General features: G+C 47.8%; 1 protein-coding gene across 1 annotated transcript; it reads left to right on the top strand.

Annotated features, from left to right (window-relative positions):
- The first annotated feature begins 15218 nt into the window (after window positions 1-15218).
- LOC124707222 lies at window positions 15219-18609 on the top strand. Its single transcript, XM_047238884.1, has 4 exons — window positions 15219-15391; window positions 16121-16286; window positions 16372-16497; window positions 17168-18609. The coding sequence occupies exons 1-4, from the start codon at window positions 15255-15257 to the stop codon at window positions 18431-18433; spliced, it is 1695 nt and encodes a 564-aa protein (XP_047094840.1). The 5' UTR covers window positions 15219-15254; the 3' UTR covers window positions 18434-18609.
- Window positions 18610-19223: the final 614 nt, after the last annotated feature.

Genomic DNA, 19223 nt, shown 5'->3' with positions numbered 1-19223 from the left:
ATTGGCGAAAACCGCATGGTATAGAGTAGAATGAATACAGACCGCTCGATCACATAGATATTGAATATGGCATATTCCACCCACCTAATCCCACCACCGCTCCTCTCTCTTCTTTATTTCTTTCCACATCCCCACACACTTCATCATGATGAAACTATTAAACATCTCTTCTTCCGGTGCCAGTTTGCGAGATCTATTTGGTCTGTCATCCAAGTAGCGTCTACCTTGTATCCTCCGACTAGTGTGGCCAATGTCTTTGGTAATTGGCTTCATGGTATAGATTCAAGGTTCAAGTTGCTTCTTAGGGTGGGGGCGCTAGCAGATTATCCGGGCGCTTTGGCTGAGTAGAAATGACAAGATTTTTAATGACAAAAATTCCTCTTTGTTGCAGGTTATCTACAGATGTACGGGGATTCTTCGTTCGTGGTTACCTCTTCAGCGTATGGAGAACCGAGACCTATTTACGGAGGTCCGTACACGGTTGGAGGCTACGGCGAGGGATACTTTTTCCCTACATGGGTGGCAGCATAGTCTACGGATTGAAGCCCCTCCCACACCTTAGGCGTTATATGATTCATCGTTCCGATATGTATCTCGCCTAGTTTTTTTCGTTTTGGCATCTTTTTTGGACTTGGTTCTCATAAACGGCTGTGTGCATCCTGGTTATGCAGAGGCTGGATGTAATTGCTTTCCCAAAAAGTAATAAAGCATCCTTTATCGAAAAAAATCCCCACACACAGCACGTACACACATCACGCACTCCCCTCTCTCCTTCATCTCTCCACAACCACACACACGGGCGACTGCAAGCACGAGCAGGCACGGGCGTGGCCACGGCGGCTGCAAGCACGAGAAGGCACGTGCGTGGCCGCAGCGGCGACCTCACAGCGGCGAGCATGCAGTGGAGAGCCGACATGGCCGCGGCGATCGTGCAGCTACGAACGAGCTTGCCGCGGCGGCGAGCGCTTGGCGCCGAGCCGGCGTGGTCGCGGCAGCGAGTGGATGTTGTCGAGCGTAAGTGGCAGCAGCGGCGAGCACGCTGGAACGAACGGGCGGCGGCGAGCAAGCGGCAGCAAGTAGGTTGTTGCACTCACCGGCGGCTCGACCTCCTCGACGTGGGCGTGACCAGCAGCGCGACCTCCTCCCGGCCAGCTGCACTCACCGGCAGCGGTGACGACGAGCTTTTTTTTATTTTGTAGAGAATTTATTTACCGTGTGCTAGTAACTTGCGCACGGCAAAGGAGGATGCACTGCAGCGAGGAATGTGACACTTGGCAATGTGTGGACACACGGCATCGAGGGAAGACGCTCGGCAAAGAATACCACACGACAGCGAGACCTTTACCGTGTAAAATGTAGTCGGCGTACGGTGAAGGTTCTTTGCAGATCCGCTCTTTGCTGTCGGCTCTTTGCTATGCGACGGTGCACGGCAAATTTTTTACTGTGTAAAATATGCCTTTTGCCGTGCAAAATGGCCACACTGCAAAGCCAGCTTGTACCCTAGTGTGTCATTAAAGTTCAAGAGAGTATAGTGGTCTGTTTATTTATTTCTTCTTAATTATTCAATCAGTTTCAATGAATAATGCATATAAATTTTATCAAAAGTCAATGCAACCGAAATTTGACCAACTAGATAGACAAAATAAAAATATACACAATATCTACTTAATATCAATAGATTAATATACTTATTTCACATCGGATTTTTTTATATTATTTCTATATATTCCAAACTTAGTAAGGTTTGGTTATTGATTAAATTATAAAAGCTTTATTTATTAGAACAGAGGGTATCAGATCTTGCCTCTTATGGACTGCATGGCTAGAGAGAAATATATTTGGATGACTGACATAGCTAAGACCACCTGTTTGGAGCGTACATGTTCACTTCGATCCGATGCATAAAGCTAGGAGTCTCACGCTAGTAGAAAAAGGGGCTTCCATACAGCACCATTAGTCTCCAATTTTTTTGAACCGTGACTAATGGGGTCTTTAGTCGCGATTCTGCAGGCGAACCGCGACCGAAGGTCTGGACCCAGCGGGCTCGGTCGGCAGCTGGTGTACGGGCGGGTCTTTAGTCGCGGTTGGCCAGCACACTTGTGTGAGCAACTTGGTGTTCCGCTTCTATTCACAAGGGGTGGTGGGTTTAGCTTTGATTCTTTTATGCACACAAGGTGTTCGATGAAATGCCCGAGAGCATGATATGAAGTGTCCTAGCCACACTTAAGCTTTCTCATTTTTCCCTCCTCGATCGCGGTTAGCAACTTGAACCTTTCATGTATCATTGATAAATATGCATGTGTAGTTCATAGTTTAATTTCTATTATTTCTTGCTAGTTAGTTTAACAAATGCATGCATGATGGTTAATTATATACTTTATATAATAATAATGCAGATGAATTGGCAATGAATGTACGGTAAGCGACTCTCGGGCGAGTTCATTACGGGTTTGAATGATTTCCTCACAGTGGCTAATGCGAACAAGCAGGTTTTTTTTATATGTCCATGTGCTGACTGTAAGAATAAGAAGGGTTATTCTTCCTCAAGAGTCGTTCATGTGCACCTGCTTCGGCACGGTTTCATGTCAAGCTATAATTATTGGACCAAGCATGGAGAAAGAGGGGTTAGAATGGAAGAAAATGAAGAAGGGGATGATGACAACTATCCTTATCATTTCGATGATATTTTCATGGAGGATGCAGAAGAAGGGGAAGGTGAAGGGGAAGGTGAAGAAGATGCACATGATGAGCCCGCTGATGATCTTGGTCGGACCATTGCTGATGCATGGAGAGGTTGCGAAACCTAAAAGGAGAGGGAGAATTTGGATCGCATATTAGAGGATCACAAAAATTCGTTGTACCTAGGATGCGATAATGGTATGAAAAAGCTGGTCTGCACACTGGATTTGCTGAAATGGAAGGCACATGAAGGTCTATCTGACTCAAGATTTGAAAAATTTCTTAAAATGATGAAGAATATATTTCCAAAGAATAACGAGTTGCCCGCCAGTACGTACGAACCAAAGAAGGTTGTCTGCCCTCTAGGTTTAGAGGTTCAGAAGATACATTCATCCGGGGACTCACCTCTGAGCGGAGGGCTCGGGATATCAACTTGCGGAGGTGTGACTTGCGGGATAAGCTTGATCCAGAAGCTCGCTTCGGACCAATTCAAGAGGAGTTAGCATGATTTTTGATGAGGGAGGTCCTCAAACCTAATGGTCAACACTATTACGAGGACGACGATTTTCTAATGCATCCGACATCCACTTGATAATTGTATATGAAAACTTGTTTGAAGTTGTATATGGTCACCGGCCCGAGATTGAATATTATATATTCCTCTTGAATTCTTCTTGTTTGAAATTTTAAACTTGTTTGAAATTGTATATTCATATGCATCAACGTGTAACGTGTATATAGTAGCGTAGAATATGTCAAAAATTCAATTCGGCTCCCGGGTGCACATGCTCCCTCTACCAACAAAACATATTTCAAAGTGTGGAAATTTTTTGAAAAAAATTCTACGTGTACATCTCCATAATATATGTGTGTGCGTCAAGTTTCAGGAAAAAATAATATTTTTTGTGACCTATGTAAAAAAGAGAAAACTTATACTGTGAAAAGCATTGTTTTAAGCACTGAATTTTGTCTTCTTTACACACGTCACATGATAAGTTCATTTTTTATGAAACGACTTTATGAGCGCGTAGCACATGAATACGTACGTGCGAATTTCTTTTTTCAATTTTTTTTAAATTTAAAATATGTGTAAGATGCATTTTAAAATATAGGAAGCATATGCTCCCATGTTCCAAAACACCACTCCCAGAATATGTGTACTGAAACTTCTTTGAAATTAAAATAAAACATAAAATAAAATATAAAAGAAAAGAAAACACCCTAAAATAAAACCAGATTTAGTGGTTTAAACCCTAAACCTGCAGAAACCTTTATTCCCGGTTGATCACAACAACCGGGACTAAAGGTACTCCGTCCCGACGTGCGCCTGGAGCCCACGTGGATGGCTCTTTAGTTGCGGTTCGTAAGCAACCGCGACTAAAGGGAGCCTTTAGTCTCGCATAATTAGTCCCGTTGCGAATCCGGAACTAATGCCCGTTACCAACCGGGACTAAAGACCCTTTTTCCACTAATGTCAGTAACAGACTAATGTCAGTAACAGACTGTACGTACATATACTGGATCATGCATATGGGCTGTAACATTGACTGAAAATGAGATGGAACTCAGTCAACCGGCCAGCCGGCTTGTCACCGCCACGCAGTACTACTCACACCATTTTGATGCAAAAGCTAGTACCATCATGTGGTTGTCTTCTTTCTCCACGAGCCAGTTGCAGGATGGAACGTTAAAGCGCGGCCGGTCACACTCTTGTTGCGCCCAGTGATCCTCAAGCTGCAGTTGTGCCACGGAATCGGTGTGCCACGCCGCCACCACACCATTATATACTCAGCTTTCTTCTCCTAGAGATGCAAGCCATTCCTCTCACCATGGCCAAGCTCCTCGTCTTCCTCCTAGTGCTCGCTGTCGCCGCTGCCACCAACGTCGGAGCAGTCTCCGCCACCGCGGCGGATGAGGACGACCTGGAGCAGCGGCGGGAGACCATGGCGGAGCTCGTCCGGATTTTCTCCAACCCCGTGACCGCGGCAGCAGCCGATACCGAGACGGTCCATCGGCTGGCGGTGTTCATGAAACGCGAGATCGGGCCGCTGGGGGTCATCGTTGACGCAATCCGCAACATGCCAGAGGACAGTGCCGCCAACGCCCGCAGCAAGGAGGAGGCGTCCGACGCCGCCATCGAGCTCCTGATGCGCCACTTCCGGCACCTCATGCCTCAAGGGCCCGGCAAGACCGACGATCTGTAATATGCATGCATGCTTAGACTTTACATAAGTTGGTCGTGTTTTCTAGGGCTCGAGGCATCTGCCTTTTATTTCCCTAATTAAACCTTCCCCTCGGTGCACCACATTTGTTTGTTCGTCATCGTCGGAGAGCATGTATGGTCTGTAGTTTTCCTTTTCCATGTAGTATTGTAGTATCTTGTGTTGGAAATTTTTCGTTGGGTTTAGGCATCGTTCGTTTGTTTTTTACTACAGTACTAATAATCATTGGAGCCGTGTGCTTTGTATTAGGGTTTAGGAACTATGTGGTGTAATAGTAATGGCCAAATTCATGCGAGTTGGTACACTCACTGAAACGCTGGCAATCCTATCCTATCTCTCGACGCTAGCTCCTCTTGGGCTCTTTGTCATCCAACATACATATTTCTTCAACATTCGCTAGGGCCTCTCATGAGCTCTTCGGTTACTTCTTAGTACGTACTACCTCTTATGCATTAGATGACTAAAAGTATATCTGGACGACATATTTGAGAGATTTTGAATGAGAACCGGCCTACATATGTGCACAAGTTGAAAGAGCTGTTCCCGAAAAGATATTGGTGTTTGTGTATTACAATTTGTTTTACAGAAAAACCATAGGCGAAACTTCCTCCTGCTGTATTTTTCAGTTCATAAAATATTTACATGGGCAGAACATCAAGTTCTAGAGTACATTTTTTGGGAGGTGTGGCTCATACCTACTAAAATACCACGTTAACATTGTTTCCACCCATTTACACACCTACCCTCCCACTCCATGACATGTGGGTACAACGAGTCTGTACACCACACTTAAGTGAGTGGCGGGTATGTTTGCATAAAAAATGAAAATTTCTACCAACTTATCCATCTTTTTAGTTTGATTCTCAATTTCGTATAATTTTTTTGTGACCTAAAGGTTGGATTTTGATCAGTTTTTTTTTTTGAAGAATCAACAGGGGGCGATCGCCCACCTGAACTCAGATTTTCATTAAGGGGGGGGGGGTTACGGGGGTGCGACAACAAAGGGGGCGGTAAGCCAACAATCCTGGGTTTCGAGGCGGCATACCACGCACAACAAGAAGGGGAGCCAGCTACAGGGGGAGTACAAGTTTTCAAGGGGCTAAGAGATTGATCCACACCAAGCTAGCAGGGGGTCGTGTCGATAGTAGAGGTGGCGCAGACGATCCACAAGCGGAGGTGGTCGGCCAACATATCCAGCATGCGCGGAGTAGACATGAGATCTGCATCGAAAACCATTCTATTGCGGGATTTCCAGATGGACCACACCAAGGCGAGGATGGCGGTGTTACGCGCTTTCAAGTGCATGGGAGGTAAGTCTTCGGAGAGAGCATCGAGGAGTCCCAGCACGTCGTCGTCAGTACGGGGGCGCCCCGAGGGAGAGACGATACTCCACAAGGGGCGGAGGCGGGGGCAGCCAACAAACATGTGTGAGATGTCTTCCGGCTGGCCGGGGTTGAAGGGGCAATCTGGGGAGGGCACACACCAGAGGCGGTGCAGCAGCGCACGCGTCCTGGTTTTCTGGAGGCGCATGACCGGAAGAACACCTTCATTTTGAGGGGCGCGAAGCAGTTCTAGTTGACGTCCTGGCCGGGGATGATACATCCAGAGTAGTGAAGAGATCGGTAGACGCTCCCTATGGAGAAGTCAGCAGATGGGCTGAGGGCGATGGAACGAACGTCCGGTGATGCGGTGAGGGAGATCCTGGAGAAGCAACCATGTATAAACTCCATCTCCCCCGAGGCCGCTAAAGACACCTGGTGAACGAGCGGGATCTCCACGGCGCCACTCTCCACAACACCGGCGACTGTGGCGATCAAGGGGGCGGAGACAGTGTGAGAAGGCCACGGGGAAGGCCGCCGACAGGGGGCCCAGCTGGGTCCAACATCATTCCAGAGCGACGTGGAGCACCCGTCGCGGGGCTCGACTCTCGTGATGGAGCGGTACATCGAGATGAGCGACTTGAAGCATTTCCAAGCGAGGGTGGCCACATGGGGGTGTTCACCGAGATAAATGCGCTTCACCCATCTGGTACACGGAGAGTCCCGCCCCGAGAATAGCCCATGGACTGCTTTCAGCAGAAGGCACTTGTTTCGCCCAGGAACACCATTGAGCAGCACATCAGTCCATCCAGTGTTAAGAATAGAAGAAATCCAGGTCCGAAAGAGGGGTCCGAGCCCACCCGCGTCCAAAATGGCATCCAAAGCCTCCCAGTTGGCAGAGTCAAATGCCTCTTTAAAGTCGAGCTTGAGCACTACAGCCGCAGATCTTCGGACCTGGCAGCTTTGGACCACGTCAGCTGCGTAGAGGAAGTTGTCGACAATATTCCGCCCCTTGATGAACCCTGATTGCTCAAAGGAAATGAGGCGTTGTATGAAGTGTTGGAGTCTTGTCGTGAGGATCCGAGTGACAATCTTCATTACACAATTCTGGGGTGAGATGGGGCGAAAGCCGTCATCAGTGAGCACATCATCTTTCTTCGGGATTGAGGAAATAAACAACCGGTTGAGCCCGTCGAGGGGTGCAACTCCGTCATAGAACTCCTGAAGGAAGACCATGAGAGTTCCGGGCTGACAAGGTCCCAGAAAGTATGAAAGAATACAGGACCGAAGCCATCAGGGCTGGGGCTACTTTCCATGCACATAGCCCAGACGGCGACCTTGGCCTCCTGTATAGCGAAAGGCCTCTCCAAGTCCTGCAAGCCTGCGACGCTCCGCATGGCGGTGCGCAGATCGAAGCCCCACATCGGGTGGGGGGGGGGGGGGGTAGAGGAGCCAAGCAGGCTCGCATAGAAACTGCGTAACAATTCGGCTTTCTTGGCATGATTGTATAAGACCCGATCTCCATCGTGCAGGACTTTGATCTGATTTTTGTCCTTAGGCGAGCCGAGGCGCAGGCATGGAATAATTTGGTATTGTCATCTCCAAAGCGGCACCGGCGAAATGTGAATCGTTGCTTCCAATATGCGCCCAGGGCCTTATATTCCCGGGAGAGGCTCATACGGACTCGGTCTCTCAGCATTTTTTCATGAACCAGCGGGACTCGGAGTTCTTCTACTAAGTCCAGCAGCTCCGTCACTTTTCGGCAGTTGGAGATCACTTCCGCATGCCGTTTGCGGTTTTTGGCCGATTTCTTAGATTCAGCATGGGCCCATTTTAGATAGTTGCACAGTCTCCGAGAGGCACATGGCAGCGACCGATTATGTGGCCGGCCCAGACGGAGGCAACCAGGACCCGGTACTCTGGAGAGAAAGCCCAAGATTTCTCGTATCTGAAATTATGCATTTTTGGAGGGCGGGAAGACGCGGCCAGCATAAGGGGCACATGATCTAAGGTATTTCGAACCACCAATTTTGATCATTTTTTATATTTGAGTTTGTACTGATGAAATCTTCAAAACAATATCAATATTGGACACATTCTGAAAAGTTTTGAAATTTGAGTTGTGAAACTATACTGAAATAATAATAATATTTCAACGAGACTAATTTATCGTGTACGGCATCTAATCACTTTTACATGAGAGATGTTGGACTATAATAGAGGTCTCATGCATATCTCATGATGGTTACTTGTGATACCACATGTATTTTGTAAAAACATTGGACATATATAGAGTTTCATCAAGTTTTAAACATACCTTTTACAATATCTATTCAAAATTCGGTGAAAAACAAAATCAAATTTGTAATATTTTTACAAACTGTGCATAAAACATAGTCGATTAAAAACATATATAATTGATGTTATCCAAAAAAAAATATTTGAAATGTACTTGTAATCTTCCTGATATAAGTGAAATTTGTGTGGCGAGTTTTGAAATTTATCTTAATTTTTTCGCCACAATAACATATCACCAAAAATATTTGAAAACAAAATAATAAAGTTGTGAAGTCCAGGATTTCCGGAACATTTATGTGTACATGCCGAGATGCATAAAGCTAAGAGGCTAAGACAATGTAGTAGATCGTGCATGTAAGGGCTGGAACATTAGAGCATCTCCAGCCGCGTCCCCCAAACCGTCCCCCAAACCGCGCCGGATTGAGCGTTTGGGGGACGTGTTTTGTTCGTGCCGCGTTTGGGGGACGTCGCTCCCCAGCCGCGTCCCCCAAACGCCGCCCCCAAACATTTAAAATAATTTTTTTAACACATAAACCATTTATATCAAATGTAGCATATGAAAAAAATGTTTTCGAGGATTGTTTTCAAATTAAATTACAACAAACAATAAAACAAGTAATCAAATATAATAAAAAGGGCTAGATGATACATCAAGGTGCCACGGTATTTCCTTTGATCCTCCACAAATGCTCAACGAGATCAGCTTGAAGTTGCTCATGCACATTGCTCGTCACGGATCTCTGCGTGCATGACCACAAAATCAGCAAAATCTTCGGGCACCTCATGATCAACCTCCGCGAGAGGTCCTTGACACTCATAGGGACCAACATGTGACCTAACATGATTCTTGCGGTCATCCTCGATGATCATGTTGTGCATGATCACACAAGCCTGCATCACCTCCCACATTTGGTCGTGAGACCAGCTTAGAGCAGGGTACCGGACAATGGAAAATTGTGCTTGAAGCACACCAAATGCCCGCTCGACATCCTTCCTGCAAGCCTCCTGTCGTGTAGCAAAGTGAGAATTCTTCAGACCTAATGGATTCGAGATTGTTTTGACAAAAGTGGCCCATTTTGGATATATACCATCGGCTAGATAATAGCCTTTGGTATATTGGTGGCCATTGATCTCATAGTTGCATGGTGGAGCATGCCCTTCCACTAGTCTCGCTGAACACCGGAGACCGCTGCAACACGTTGATGTCATTGTGTGATCCCGCCATGCCAAAGAAAGAATGCCAAATCCACAGGTCATAATCTGCCACAGCCTTCAAGCACCACACCGCAATATCCATGACGCCCTTTGTATATACCTTGCCAAGCAAACGGGCAGTTCTTCCATGCCCAGTGCATGCAATCGATGCTTCCAAGCATTCCAGGAAATCCTCCGGCAGCATTTTGTGCCATGATCCTTGCAGTCTCTTCCTCGCTTGGCCCTCTCAAGTAGTATTTGCCAAACTTTCCCACCACAGCTCGGCAAAACTTGTACATGCACTCAATGGCAGTAGACTCACTCATGCGAAGGTAGTCGTCCCGTGTATCGGCAGGTGCTCCGTATGCAAGCATCCTCATGGCGGCGGTGCACTTCGAATGGATGAGAACCCGAGAACGCCTACGGCGTCGAGCTTGAGCTTGAAGTAGGGGTCGAACTCTCGAACGCCGTGGAGGATATTCATGAACAGGCCCTTGCTCATCCCGTACCGGCGCCGAAAATTGTCGGCATGTGTTGCCCCGTCGGCGAAGTAGTCGTTGTGCAGCATGGCATGCCCCTCCATCCTCTCGCCGGGGCTTCGACTTCCTTCTTCCCGGCCTTGATCCTCCGCGGCGCGGCCTCTTCCTCTTCTCCGCCTCGGCGTCAAGCATGTCCCGGAGGGACGCGATGATCGGCAAATGCTCCCGCAGGTCGTCGTCGAACGCTTGCTCGTCCTCCAGCGAGCGGGGCAACCATCTCATCGTCGCTGTCCATGGCTAAAGCAAAATCAATGGTTAAAATTGCGCCGAGTGCGGACGACGCAACAAACAGCGACCAATCGCGCCTACCCGGCAAGTCGTCGAGCACCTTCCGTGCGCGGAGGTGGGGCGGATTTGACGGCGCGTTCTAGGAGGCGCCGGCGACGCGGCGGCGGCGGCACGACCGGCGGGAGCCCCGGCCGCGACAACGGTGCCGACTCGCAGCACGGATCGGACGCCCAAACGGCCGGGAAATCCAGCGGCGGCGGTGGGGTGGGAGGCGCGGGAAGGAAGGAGCGACGAGAAAAGAGGCGCGAACCAACGGTTTATGCAAATAGTCGCCGACATGTGGGAGCCCGCCTCGTTTTCGTTGTGTCCGGCGTCCCCGGTGCGTCCCCTGTGGGACGGGGACGGGCTCGGGGCGCCGGACACCGTATCGGGGCGCGCCGGACAAAAAAAGGGCTTTGGGGGACGCGGCTGGAACGCTTTTTTTGTCCGGCGCGCCCCAAATCGCTTTGGGGGACGGTTTGGGGGACGCGACTGTAGATGCTCTTATAATTTCATAAATAGGTTGGGAAATCCCTATCCTATCGACTGCACTATACCGCACTGCTACTACTCACATGCATCCTTGTGAAGCAAGAGCTGGTAGTTCAAATGAGGTTGTTGGAAAGGTAAAAAAAAAAAAGCAGCTCCGTCAGTCACATCTCTTGTGCCCAGTCTTCACGCTGCTTACACTGCACCAACTGCTAGCAAGCAGGCGGCCGTTGCGCAAACGCGAAAGTGTGCCTGGCACTGCCACTCCAGTGCCACCACCCAACCATATATACCTGACCTGAGCAGCTTCCTACTACTCCGGTCCAAGACATGCAATCGGTTCACACCCCTCCCCGCACCATGGCCAGGGTCATCCTCTTCTTGCTCGTCCTCGCTCTGGCCGCCAGCTACGGTAGGCACGGAGCAGCATCCGCCGCCGGCTGGGATGACGACGACCTTCCGCAGCGGCAGAACACCATGAAGGAGGCCCTCCGCGTGATGTCCAGCTACAATCACGAACGCGACGCAGCCGAGCCGGTCCAGCGGGCGATGGCGTTCATGAACGCCGAGCTCGAGCACCTGCGGCCCATCGCCAAGGCCGTCCACAACATGCCGGAGAACACCCCCGCCGAGATCCGCGCCAAGGAGGAGGCGCGCGCCGCCTCCCACGAGCTGCTCACTCGTCACCTCAGCAAACTCCTCCCTGGCGGCTCCGTCAAGATCACCGACGATCTGTAACTTACGTAGATTGTTGTCTCTAGGCGACTCCATCTAGTTCCCTAATTAAGCTCCTTGTCAGTGCACCACACTGTTTGTTCGTGGTCGTCGGAGCATGTGAGCGCCTAGGTTTCTTCTTGTCTTCTGTTTGTGCTCTGCTATCTTTAGTGTATTCTTCCCTCTGGGCTACCCTTTAGTTTGTAACTTGCATCCATCCATGCGTGCTGGTTTCGTCTTACACTTGCATCGTCCGACCATGTCACCGCCTAACGCAAGCTATTCCCTGCATTCGCTTGTTGTTGTCATCTGTTTCGTTATCTCTAATTAAACGTATTCCTCCATATTCGTGCCACTCCCTTCAATTTGCTCTATGATAAGTCAGCACTTTTCAGTTATGTGCCTTTTATATGTACTGTGATTTTTTTGATGTAATAAACCAAGGTTCTTTCTTTGTGGCACGACAATGCTTAAACTAATTAATCAACATACCACACACTTTCTGTGAGAGAAAAAAATATAGGTGAGCCAAGTTCAATAAATTAACACCCAAGTATGTCCATGGACATTGGTTACAATTCCAAATTTAAGTCGCCATTTTGTTGGTATCGTTCAGAAATTTTGTGACCTCCGAGAGGTTATGGGAAAGCGTTGTTTCGATTTTATTCACTAACTAAATGAAAATTACTAAATACGAGCTGAAGTTACCGTCCCTCTTGCTAGACTAAATTTTGCATTGGTGAAGTGCGGTATGAGTGTATGACCTAGCCGCCTCCTCAAAAACCAGCCACAACCCACTGCCTCCACTTTAACCCGGATCCCCTCCCCTCTGTATGAATTGCCGGGGTTGAGAGGGATGAAGAATCCGATCTATTTTTAGGATTTCTTTTGTAATTGTTGGAGACAGTTGATGTATACTTAACATATGTTATTTACTACTTTACATATATATGGTATTGATTGTCAAGTTTCTTTTTTGGAGAACTTCACAAGACACTTGTGACTTTGGGGCAATAAGGGAGACCATGCTCATATGAAGGATGGGACTAGCAGCTGGCACTTCATCATCTAAGTGATGACCCACCAGCACAGAGCCAATCCTATTTTTCATGAGAAATCATTTGGGCCCTATGTACAATCATGGCCCACATAGTTGGCCACATTTGTTCTAGTGCCTATAAAACAAACCATAACCCCATTTCTTCCTATAGAACACAAGAACCCTCGTTCCAGTCACCACTTCCCACTCTGCACTCCTCATGTAGCACTCTCCATGCCCCCCTCAATCCGGCCCAACTAGTTTCTCCGGACGTCAGGGCCCCGCTTGTTGGCACGCGTACTAACTTGGATCATGTTGGTCCCAAGAATAGCGTGTGTGTTCTCAGAGGTTGTTCACCTCTACCCACTTGTACCTCAAAGGGTAGAGAGTTTCCATTTCTATGCTTGTATCTACTAGCTCGTCGATGGGGAAGCGAGGCTTTGCAGGCATTGCGCAAGTAGCGCGATCACCAATTGTGGTTACTTCCCATAGCCAGAAGCATGCCGCTTAGCTCAAAAATGTACCTAGCGTGCTTGTCGGGATTCTCCCAGTAGTTGTGTTGAGAACGCTCAACCAGTGTATGTTCAAGAGCACCGATGCGTGCGCCATGTTCGTCCACCGCTCCACACCCTCATACTTGACAAGCCCCCTTGCCCGTCTTGTGCTCGCCATATTTCCACTAAGCCCAGAAGCTTGGAAGCCAGGGCTCCTCCCGCCGATAGCAAAATAGCCAACATATTTTTTCGATAAAGGAAATATATTACGACGTAATACCCTAATGACAGTACAGATACACACAGCTAAAAAAGTGAAAAAGAAAACTAAGAAATAAAAGTTCCGCTGCAGCATCTCAGCCCTAGTAACAACAATAAATCCACCGCCAAGACAACACCTGAAATACAGACTCTCCAAAAGCGCCGCCTTCAAGAAGGAAATGGTGAACTAGCGATGTTGTCACCCGATCAAAGATCTTAGACTTTCACCCTGAAGATAGTCCCCGCTCTAAAAGCAATGCCTTCAATAAGATCATTGTCAGGCACAACCAGTTAAGGCTAGACCTTGGCTTTTTACCCTGAAAGGTAAGACTCTGAATTTCACCTGTGTTGTTGCCCCCACTTTCATACCACTGCCGCGAAGCCCGGAAAACCAAACAAGTCCCTCAACAGCGCGGAGACTTGAACCTCCCTTAGCTAGTCCTCCAATCCGGCCTTCATGATATTCTCTTCTGACTTCACCATGAACCAAAATGTCTCTTGATGTCAACACAGAACAGATATTCGCGCCGCTCCCTTCAGAACCAAACGGCCGAAATAAAAACATGGGTGCGCACGACCAAATACCAACCGATCCAGCAAACTCCCGTCAATTGAAGCACTGATCCATTCGCCGGTGGCGCATTCACTCCGGCCAGATCAAGAAGGGAAGGCATCGGGAAGGACTCCATCTTCGCACAAGAGATACCCTAGGACCTCCACCTTCAAAATGCGAAACAGACGAGGAGCCCCACTCGCCGCCATCCGCTGGCCAGCGATAACGAAGGAGGAATCGTTGGACGCAGCATCCCAGACCCACGTGACCCAGATCTCAGATCGGGCCAGCCACACCACGCGGTCTTGGGCGCCGGTACCACACCATCGACGCCTCGCAAGGTCACTGCCCCATCCTCGCGCCGTCAGCTGAAGAACCGACGAAGGGTCTAGGTACGAAATAGACCCGCAGCCACCACTACCACCCATCGCCGGAGAGACCATGGAGGGAGCAACTGCCGCCGCACATCCAAGGACATCCGCCCTGAACGCCGTACGTGCCTACCCTGCAGCCGCCGCCCCAGCCGCCACCACGGATCGCCGCCACGATCAACCCCCGAACACCTTTGGCACTGGGGCCCGCCGCCACCGTGGCTGGCGCAGACGGAAGCGGCGGAGCGAGAGATGCAAGGGAGGGCGGATGCTAGCGTCGCCCTGGGAGTGATGCGAGGACCCCTTAGTTGATCTGTAGATTACTTTATGGAAGCAGTAGGAAATAGCAACGCATGGGTGACTTAAATGGGCAATTTCACTTCTGACTGGATCAAAATCACCAAGCTAGGCTACAAATCCCCTCCTGATATGGATCAGGAAGATGTGTCGCGGCCTCCACCATGAAAATAAGATACTTAGGTTTTTCATTGAGGCTTTTAAATTAGTTATATCCTATAACTAATTTAGAAATCCGGATAATAAATCTGGTGGCTTATAAAAGGTTTCCGAGTAATCCTACATCTACGGATGGTTTGTTACAAAATCACACTTACGGGTTTTTTTTTTGAAGTCTATCATTTCTGTTTTCCCAAATCCGAAGTGTATTTTTTCGCAGTAAATACGACCAAAATAAATAAATAGTACCGCTCCACCATTCAACTACCACTAGACGCCTAGACGGTGTTCTCATCCCCGCCGCCGCCGCCGGCATTGCCGAGGTCGCCGGCACGATCCCCGCGACCACCGACGCGGAGATGGCGGCCGCCGTCGCCGCGCACGGGCAGGCTAACGGCCAAACGCTCAAGCACGCCTGGGCCTTCTGGCTCGTCAGCGGGCAGGTCGCCTCGGAGAGGACCGTCCACACCTTCTCCACCGTCGACGAATTCTGGAGGTTTTATCCCCCTTTCTCATTAGTCCCGCAACCCTTGCCTCCTCAAAAAACCCTCGTCCGATGTATTCTCGATTTCTCGGCTGAGGGCTGATTGCTCGTAGGAGGGAGTTAATGCTGTAATTTCAGATGTCTCTCAACATATTCACCTTAAGGAACGCATGAAACTTTTCAATTGCTGATACGATGCTCTGAATCAAGTGTAGCAGCGAGTTTTTCACATGCGTTTTTTTTTTCTTTCTCGGGGCTGAAAATGAAATCTATATATAAAGTTCAGTCGCATAGTTGTAATCCATATTAGGCTCCGTACATTTTGCTAGATGGCTAGAACACACACTCTTCTTTTCCAAGCCTAATACAATCGGGAAAGTAATTTTGGGTACATGGTATACTGAAACATCGACAGTCTGATTGTTATTGATATTAACTATGATGCACTTTCGATCTAGTGTTTGGAGACATGTGAAAAATCCACCCATTAAGTTTAAGTGAGTAGTGTGCATTGGCTGACTTCCTCGATTGTCTTCTCCCTGATGATAATATCTGTTGTTAGTTGTTACTCACAACATATTTTAGGAGCAAATTTTTTTTTTTTTTTTTGAGAATGGCTTGCTTAGGAAATCAGAACATGTTCGTTTTGATAATTCATTATTTCTTTACTGAAATTTTTAACCTTTTCGTTTGCTAGATTAATGTATTCCTTTATGGCTAATGAGTTGGGTGGTATTTCAGCCTTTACAACAATATCCTTCACCCTAGCAAATTGGGCGTGGGAGCTGACCTCTACTGCCTCAAGGATAAGATTGAGCCAAAATTGGAAGACCCCATTTGTGCTAATGGAGGTAAATGGACCATCAGTTGTGGCAAAGGGAAATCCGACACGTTGTGGGTGCATACAGTAAGCGTCTTTTGCCTCGTTCTTTTGGACACTTTCCTTACCTGCAAATTCCACCCTAAGTACCTTTTCACAACTTCATGTTTAGTTACTGCCACTGATTGGTGGACGATTCGAATATGAGGATGAAATTTGTGGAGCAGTCCTCAGGGTGCGTAGGACACAGGACATGATAGCTGTATGGACTAAAGATTCTGCTAATGAACCTGCTCAGGTATAAGTTCTCAAATTCATACTGAAGTCTATTGTTTCACTGCAGGCGACAACTGTGTAATTTGCAGCTCCATAGATTTAAAATTTGTCAAATGTAAGCACTTATAGTGTTGGGACTATGCATCTATGTTGGTAGGGTGAAGGATATTGTGGTTTCCAACATAAATTGTCCTAGGTAAAAGTGTAATAATTTCCGATAAAATAGCGTGTGGAGCTGTGCTGTATGACTGAAATTTTCAATGATTTTTAAAATAAATTGCAACATTTTTATGATAAAAGTAAGGCATAATATTTCAAAGCTACTTTGATAAATGTATGTCATGGATGTAGGATAAATGAAGTATATCATGCATCATGCTGGCACTTACTTTCTCTGCCTTTGTACTACCACTCATGTAAAGTACTGCCTCACCTCCGTAAATGATCAGAGGTCAGTCTTATCATTTACCTTTGTGCAAAGTCCAAAAATGTCACACATGAGTCTACAGATGGAGTATTATTAGTTTTTATTTTGTACCGAACTGAGAGTAGGTTGGTGGTCCGTGGGGATATTTTTCTGAGGTGTGGTGTTTCTGTTTGTCCTGAATATCTTTCTTATACTGTCTAAGTTCATTCTATTAGATCATCAACATTTCCAGTTGTGCTGAACAACTTTCGTTTTTTTTTACCAGCAAATCATCAGCAATCAGTGGAAGGGATTTATGGATTACAAGGACTCTATTGAGTTTATCGTTCATGATAGTGGTGCAACGACGGTACAATGCTGGTCTACCAAGCTTCCACAGGATCTCTTTGGTCTCATCTACAACAGGGTGCCAGATCCGCGCAGCCGCGTGCGTTTTGCTGCTGTCTGCAAGTCGTGGTTTGCTACAGCTTCACGGCATCCCACGCCGCCTGCACTCCCGTGGCTGCTCCTCTTGCCACGCGATGGCGACAAGATGAAGCGCCTTTACTGTCATGAGGAAAACCAGATCCTGCGTGTCCCGGCCCTGAGAGGTTTCAAAGACCACTGGTTCATTGGCTGTCACGAAGGTGGCTGGGTTGCCACGTATGATCCGGGCCCTTTCAAAATCGTTAACCTCTTCTCAGGCTTTGAGGTGGCGCTCTCCGAGAAGCAGAAGTGGATTCCCCGCTCTGGTCGCCTTTGCAAAACAATGATTTGGAATATCATATTCTCCAAACCACCCACTTCGAGCGATTGTATCCTCGCCGCCATTACGGATGTTTCTCCTCTTGCGCTCTGTAGGGTTGGCTGTCCAGATGGTGGGTGGACGATTCAAGAACGGAGATACAGTGTCGGGCTTGCGGATATCACCTTCTGGAATGGTGAGCTCTATGGCCTCACACTAGAGCACTTTGACCTTGTCAAGTTGGAGATCGGCATAAACAAAGATGGTGCGCCACTGGTCACGGGTGTCAATCGGCCGGTGGTCACCACAGAGCACCAGGTGCCCCCTCTTGATGTCTGGTACAACAAGGTGGATGTCAGCTACATTTTTGAGCTGAACGGCAAGCTTGGGATGGCTGTGAAGTTCCCGTGGTCACCTAACTTCAGACCTTACTTCAAGGTGTTTAACCTCGTTCACACCAACACCGGCGAGAGGATGGCAGATTGCCCGTTCAAATGGGAGGAGGTGACAAGCTTGGGTGACTTTGCCCTATTTTTGGGTCCAAATTGCTCCAGGGCTGTCTACGTGCCGGAGGACAGGCATGGCAACGTGCAGAGAAACCGCATCTATTACATCCACCGTAGTTGCTTAGGGAGGAACGTGGTCCCGGAGGATGACCTGGTGTTCTTGGCAATCTCGAACGACGATGGCGACCCTGTGTACTTCAAGGAAGATGACCATGATGGCGTGGATATGATCAGAGCGGTAGGATACTACGCGAGGAGAGGCCCTTATCCTCCCATGTGGCTTCTCCCTCCAGATTTTTAGGATGCACGCTATCTATGTTCCTTTTGTTTCCGAATAAGAACAAACATTGTGGATTACTGGTTAGTGTTTAACTTATTCAGGATCTCAGACTTAAGATGGTGGTTCGTGTCTGCTTCTGTACTTACCTTTTGTGATTTTGTTTATTATGATCTTTGCACGTACTCCGTGCTTGACAAGCTTGCAACTTCCTGGCAGTATGCGCATGCCTGAAAACTGTTTTCAACCCATTGTTGCCTGCATGTAGTTTGAATTATACTTGTGACCATAAAAAAAAAAGAGGTAGCTGATCGTAGCAAGATGTTTACGTGTGCATCTTTCAGTTGTTTTCAAAATGATATATCTTGGCGCCCATAGGGATCTCATATTTTTGTTGTAAGCAGCGAAGGTGGGAGAAGTAGATATGGTTTCTCCGCACGTCACCGCACCCGCTTGCCGGCTTGCGCAGCGCCTTGGAGCATGTTGGTTCAAGAAGAGCGCGTGTTCTCCTAGGCTGTTTACCTACACCCTCTTGTACTGTTGTAGCTCATAGGGTAGAGAGTTCCCATCTCTATGCCTGTATCTACTAGGCTACTAGCTTGTGGAATTTCATAAGTATCTTTAATGGAAATTGCCATCTGAATGAAGGAATAATCACTTAATTATTAACTTTTGGTTATGATTAATTTAGATACCGTAAAAGATCTACCTAGTTATGCGCATCATCTTGTACACGATACTAACTATTGCACCTTGTGTTAATCTACCAAGGTGTCAATCTACGAGCCGCATATGACAGCGCGCGACAGATCGT

This window comes from Lolium rigidum, chromosome 4 (assembly GCF_022539505.1).
Source record: "Lolium rigidum isolate FL_2022 chromosome 4, APGP_CSIRO_Lrig_0.1, whole genome shotgun sequence".
Taxonomy (NCBI): Eukaryota; Viridiplantae; Streptophyta; class Magnoliopsida; order Poales; family Poaceae; genus Lolium; species Lolium rigidum.
This window is presented reverse-complemented; position numbering and strand designations above follow the sequence as displayed.

Coding starts and splice junctions, on each gene's coding strand:
- LOC124707222 (XM_047238884.1), top strand. CDS start 15,255: ATGGCGGCCGCCGTCGCCGCGCACGGGCAGGCTAACGGCCAAACGCTC. Junction 16,287..16,371: donor ACACGTTGTGGGTGCATACA/GTAAGCGTCTTT, acceptor CTTCATGTTTAG/TTACTGCCACTGATTGGTGG. Junction 16,498..17,167: donor CTGCTAATGAACCTGCTCAG/GTATAAGTTCTC, acceptor TTTTTTTACCAG/CAAATCATCAGCAATCAGTG.